Source organism: Diabrotica undecimpunctata, chromosome 4, assembly GCF_040954645.1.
Source record: "Diabrotica undecimpunctata isolate CICGRU chromosome 4, icDiaUnde3, whole genome shotgun sequence".
NCBI lineage: Eukaryota > Metazoa > Arthropoda > Insecta > Coleoptera > Chrysomelidae > Diabrotica > Diabrotica undecimpunctata.
The window spans coordinates 20,723,956-20,730,273 of NC_092806.1; the positions used below are offsets into that span (position 1 = coordinate 20,723,956).

At 33.9% G+C, this 6,318-nt stretch overlaps 1 protein-coding gene across 2 annotated transcripts in view; it reads left to right on the plus strand.

Annotated features, from left to right (window-relative positions):
* Nucleotides 1-1,952, plus strand: part of LOC140439283 (uncharacterized) — a 73,814-nt gene extending 71,862 nt beyond the window's left edge. For both annotated transcript variants that reach the window (XM_072529099.1, XM_072529100.1), the window contains exon 7: nucleotides 1,284-1,952. In XM_072529099.1, coding sequence (XP_072385200.1) covers nucleotides 1,284-1,789 — 506 coding nt within the window. In that variant the 3' untranslated portion in view covers nucleotides 1,790-1,952. The remainder of the gene's footprint in view (nucleotides 1-1,283) is intronic.
* Nucleotides 1,953-6,318: the final 4,366 nt, after the last annotated feature.

Consider the following 6,318-nt stretch of genomic DNA (forward strand, 5'->3'; position numbering starts at 1 on the left):
CGTAGTATTTTCAGTGTTATTTATAGCTGGTGATGTTGTTTTGGAAGAAGAAGACGAAGTGTTTAGATTATTTTTAGATATGTTTTGGATGAGGTCGGTTTCCGTAGATTGATATATTTTATCATTAGGTTCATTAGGTTTAGATAATGACGATGTTGTTTGAGTTGAGTCTGATAGGGGAGTTGAAGGGGTATCATTAGGTTCATGAGGTTTAGATAACGAGGATGTGGTTTGAGTTGAATCTAAAAGGGTAGTTGAATTAGTTTGGTTTAAAATGTGAGCGCATTCTGATTCTTGATGACCAATGGTTTTACATTTAGAGCAACTGAATTCGTCTATGAAGAGAAATACCCGGTAGGAAGTATTATCATGAGTTATGGTAAAAGAGTCAGGAATAGACATATTTTCCAAGGGTGTAATGAATGATTGCCTTCTAAAGCTCAGAACATGACTGTACTCACTTTCAGACATACCTACTCGAGGAAAAGTCATTTTGGATACAGTGTGAATACCAAGTTTTTGTAATTCTTGTTCAATTATTTCGTTCGGGATTGTAGGACATGCATTAGATAAAAGAAGTCTCTGGGCTGGAGAAATTAATCGTCTTACTTCGACTTGACATCCATTTATTTCGATATATTTATAAGAATGTAGAAGAGCATCAACAGTGTTTTTTGAAGAGAGGTATATGCATATCCTATTGTTAGCAATTCTGGAGGCAAAAAGTACATTAAATGGACCCACTAGTAATCCAACAGCTACGATGTAATCATGGATTTTTGTACCTTGAATGCTGGAAATCACTATTGCTTGTTGTTTTGTTGGATGTTTAAAATAATTTACGACATCTGAGTAACTGTATTTAGTGGAGTTGTGAGTAGTATTATTGTTGTATAAAGTCATTTTAATAATTTTCTTGATCAGAAGTTGAGCCGGTCCTGTGGCCGGTCCAAAAAACTGGTCAAGACCCAACTGGAATTTTTGTTATCTTTTACGTAGGTATTATTTAAAGGTTATTTCGTTATTGTTACAAAAATAATACGAAAAGAAGTGCTACTCACTTGAGATAATATTGTCAGCACTAACTAATGCACTTAAATTTGTAGTAGAGGTATAAAATATTAAATTATAATTTGTTTTTACCATTTAAAATGACTATATTCCGGGGCAGCTGATAACGTGGTAGACTTTATCGCTATCAGGGCCGAACTCTCAAATCTAAATCTTAATTATAAATATTTCGGTTTACCTGATAGTATATTAAAATAATCTCACTGTTTCAGTTGTACAATTACCTACTCAAGAAAAGAAGTTACCTAAGTCAACCCAAATCAGAAAAGCAAAAAGTTTTCATATCCGCACCACTACAAAGGAAACCGAAGAGTCGGACAAATTAAGTAACGGTCACTTTAAGCAAACCATCAAGTACTTTAAAAACTTGGAGAAGCAATCTCAAACCGCAAAAGTCAAACTCCCAAGCACTAGTAACCATTTCGAAAATATAAGTCCAACAGTGAGATATCGAACCGGCAGTTTGAACCTTCCCAAGGTATCCGATAAGTTTTCGGTGCACAACTTGTACGACGACGTATTCGGACGCAACCACGGTAGTTTCAAAGGAACACCGAATCGATCTGCTCTTGTAGAAGCCTTGGCGACCCTCACCAGAAATCCCAGTAAGTACGATATGGGCGAGAATGCTGAAGACGACATTCAATACGATCTCTTCAAACATGTTAAACGAAGAAGACGAAAAAGCTTAAAATCGATATTTGACATATATTATTAGAAGAGTTAAGTAAATATATAACCCTATTTATTTTAGACTTAAGGTTTATTGGTTAATAGATAAATAAGTATGCTTTATATTTTTAAAGCAATAAAATATTAAGTAGATACGTATCATTTTTTATATGCTGAAAATAAAGTTATAATAAAAATTGTGAACTGTTTAGTTTCTTTTCATCATTGCTTCTTAACAACTGTTTTGCCAACTTAGTTGTTTATTTACTGGTATCCCCGTTAGTTAAAAATAATTATTAAAAAAACGATATAATATAAGTACACTAATGACCTACTAATAAATTTAACAGAGATAAATTAGACAATCAAATAATAATCTATAGACAATGAATTATATTAACAGTGCTAAAAATGAAACAAAAAAATAAGAAAAATTCCCGAAAAAATGAACAATTTGTTGTGTAAGGTACTTAACAGTATTCAAGTTAATGTTAACTTTATTGTCACTGCTCAGAATCCTTGACAGTGATGAAAATTTACCTTACTTAATTATATCTATCGTAATTCAGATCGAAAGTTAGGTATATTGCTGTGCGTGTTTCTTACGGCCCGGCTACTCACTACGTTTAGCCTGTGCAGTTTAACACCGTGCAGATATGACGGAACAACGTACCACAGAATAATAAAACAATCAGAATGCCCCAGAGATATGTAAGGAATGCCCACTCTGCTTGTCAAGATAAGTACGCACATCTCATTCGCGCAGACGGAATCAGCCATGTTTTAGACGGAACCAGTGCTGTTCAGTGACATTTTATCTGGTGTTCATAGAAAAATTAACCCGGTTTAATTTATTTACGGCAACCATAGACATACTATGCAATATTTTATTCGTACTTTTAGTTGAAGAAAAGATTAAATTATTTGAAATTTACTAAATTATTAATCTCTAAAAATTTAAATTCTGTTAATTAATTCTTTCTTTCTTTCTTTCTCCCCTTCCTTTTACCCTATCAGGATGTCGGATTTGGGCTAGCTATTTTAATTTCCATTTACCCACCTCTTCCATTCTTTTCTGTTTTCTGCCATTATTTTCAATTCCTCGAGTGATTTTTGTTTAAGTTTTCCCGTCTCTACTACTTGCTGTATCCATTTTTTTCTTGGTCTGCCTCTTTTTCTTTTTCCGATGTTTTTTACTTCATAAATTTTTCTTGTTATTCTATTGGATTGTATTCTCATCAGATGCCCATACCAGTTCATTTGTCTCTCTGCTATTTTGTTCATTATCGGTTCCTGGTTGGCCATTCTCCTAATAGTCTCGTTGCTTAATCTATCCCATTTTGTCTTTCCAACTATCCTTCTTAGACGTCTCATCTCCATTGCGTTTATCCTGCTCTTATGTTTTTCCAGAATTGTCCAGTTTTCACTTGCATAGAGCACAGTCGGTATCACTATTGTGTTATATATTTTTATTCTTGTTTCTCGTGCAAGTTCTCTTTTTCCCATTATTGGGGCTAACGCATAATATAACTTGTTTGATTTCTTTGCTCTATTTGTTATTTCCCAGTCTATTTTTCCGTCATTAGTTATTATACTTCCCAGGTTGTTACTATTTCCAATTCTGAGTTTTTACATTTTATCTTTATTTGATTTATCTTCCTTATCTCCGTTGCCGCTAATTATCATTATCTTACTTTTTTCCTTGTTTATCTCCATTTTTAGTTCTTCTATTTGTTCTATCCATATATCCATTAGTTTCTGCATTTTATTCTCGGAATCTGCTATTAGTACTATGTCGTCTGCATACATTAAGGACTCTATTGTTACCGGTTGTAATCTGCGGTAACCTATTATTGTCTGCAGTTGATTGGTTCTGACTCTAGTGATTCTTATCAATTCGTTCATTACTATTATGAATAGCAAAGGGCTGAGACTATCTCCTTGTTTAATACCTCTCTTCCAATTAAATGCTTCCGATCTGTCCCCTGTTATTTGTACCCTTCCTTTTACCTCTTTGTAAGTACTTTCTATAATTTTTATCAATGCATTAGGTACGTTTATTTTCCTCAAGCATTTCCCTATAATATGTCTTTCTATCGTGTCAAATGCTGCTCTTAGGTCTATGAATGCTTCCCCCGTATCTATGCTTCTTTCGATTAGGTTTCTAATGATATATATGTTGTCATTTGTCTGTCTTCCCGGTCTAAATGCCGTTTGTTCTTCTTCCAATACCATTTCTACTTCTTGTCTCAGTCTCTTCTCTATTATTTTCGTATATATTTTAAAGCATACCGATGACAGACATATTGCTCTATAGTTGTCGCAGTTTACATGTTCTCCTTTTTTGTATATTGGCATGATGATATTGTTCTGCCAGTCTTTAGGGATTGTTTGTTTTTCCCACGCCTCTTTATATATTTTCCGTAGCCAGTTTATTCCTTCTTCTCCCATGTATTTTATCCTGTTAATTAATTTAAATTTGAATTCTAAAACAACAGTTTTGTCGTAGCTTGTCACAAATTTCTCGATTCGAGTCTGTGTTTCCGTTTAAAATATGACATTCGCGTGCTGACAAACTTCAAAGGCGGCATCTGATGGTGGGCATTCTGATTGTTATTTATTCTGTGATTCGAGTATACAACTTTAATAAAAGTGGAAAATTTTGACAAGGATGTATAAAAAATGTTCTGTCGTAGCTTGTCACAAATTTCTCAATCCGAGTTCCGTTTAAAATATGGCGATCGCGTGCTGACAATCTTCAAAGGCGGCATCTGAGAGTGGGCATTCTGATTGTTATTTATTCTGTAACCGTACGTTGTCTACACTTGAAGGCTACGTAAAAATTGGACTGTGGAAATTTCAGTGTTTCCAGAGCTCAACACGGTGACGAGTACCAAAGAGGTTTTTTTAATGAATTTTATTTAGGTTGGGATGGTTTAGGGTTAGTTTTTTATTGCTTGGTAATTTATTATCAAAATATTAAAAGAATTAATGCAGGAATATTGACAGAATTATCAAATCAAATTGGTGATACAGAACTATTAATAGCAATTGCGTGAATATTAAATTTTGGAAGTTGAAATTTTACTTTAGATTTAGATATAAAAATGATTTTATTATAAAATTAATCACTCTGTAGTGGACATGAAAAAAGGAACAGAAATAATCTTTATAGGAGTATCATCATCATCATCCAGCCTTCATTTATCACGTCCACTGCTGGACATAGGTGGACTCCCTTAAACTCCTCCATTCTTAGCGATTTTGTGCTCTTTGTTGCCAATTTTTCTTGATACGCCTGATTTCGTCAACCCAATAGGAATAGGAGTATATGCCCCACATATTATAGTAAAGCAGAAGAAAAACATCAAAGAAGAAATTGAGAAGAAATAAAAAACACTAGAAAATGTAAATAGTCAAAAAAAAACTATATTAATGGGTGCAAGAACTAAAAGAAAGGATAATAACAAAATAGTAGGCCCATATAGTGAAAATTTCTGAAAATGGGAATAGAATGAGACTAATTGACCAATGTTACCAGTACGTTAAGAATATGTAATGGTTTCTTTAGACATAAAGAGATACATAAATGTACGTATACAAAACCAGTTTTCAATCAAAAATCAATAACAGACTACGTAATTGTTAGAAAAGAGTCAATGATCAAGATCAAAGAAACGAGACCAGCATTTATTAAGATCTAGATTAGACATAAATAAGAATAACAAATGGTCGCAAATTAGAGTTGACAGCTGTTAAAAACGCAAGGTATCATGGAAAAAGTAAAAGAGAGCTAGCGCGCAACGCCACTGGTTTGACATGGCTAGTATCAGTTGTGTGAATTTTTAAAGCATGCGTCGATAGTGTTAATTTATCAAACCAGTTTTGTTGCGCGCTAAATCCATTTTATATTATATTTATATAATATAAAATTACATCTTTATAATATCCTTTTTCTTTGATACCTCGCGTTTTTTTAACAGCTGGCAACCTTAATTTGCGACAAGTCTCCTTGCTCCTTGACCATGGTGCTCCTTGCTTGCTAACAGCTTTTGTTTTAGAGGGGTCACTGAAAAATCCAATTTCATCTATATTGTAGATTCTCTCAGGTTTGTCAGCAAGCCCCAGAGATTAAATGGTTTCATCGAATAATCTAAAATAATCTTTAACAAAGGGATACATGGCCTTCTTCCTTCTAAACTCACTATTTCCGGTTTCTTTATTGACAGCCGATGTTTTCTTTTAAAATTTAAGAAGCAGTCTTTACCTGGTCTACCATTTTTAAATTCAGATTTTAGGTTGTTTGATTGGACGAACTGTTGGGTTAATTCTAAAACTTCTTTACGGACAAACCGAATCCCCATTGCTCCATCGTGCGAAAACCTGCCAATCGCTTTTCTTCTGCCAATGGAATGTCACGTCGGTAGATCGACCTTGTCCTGATCCCTTCGCACATCTTCTTTTACCCATTTGCCCCTACACAAAAAACGCACTTGCCTCATGTGATAAATCTCTGGGGCAAGTGCGTACCTTCTAATTACTAGTAAAGTATAGCAATACTACCTGAAAATATTC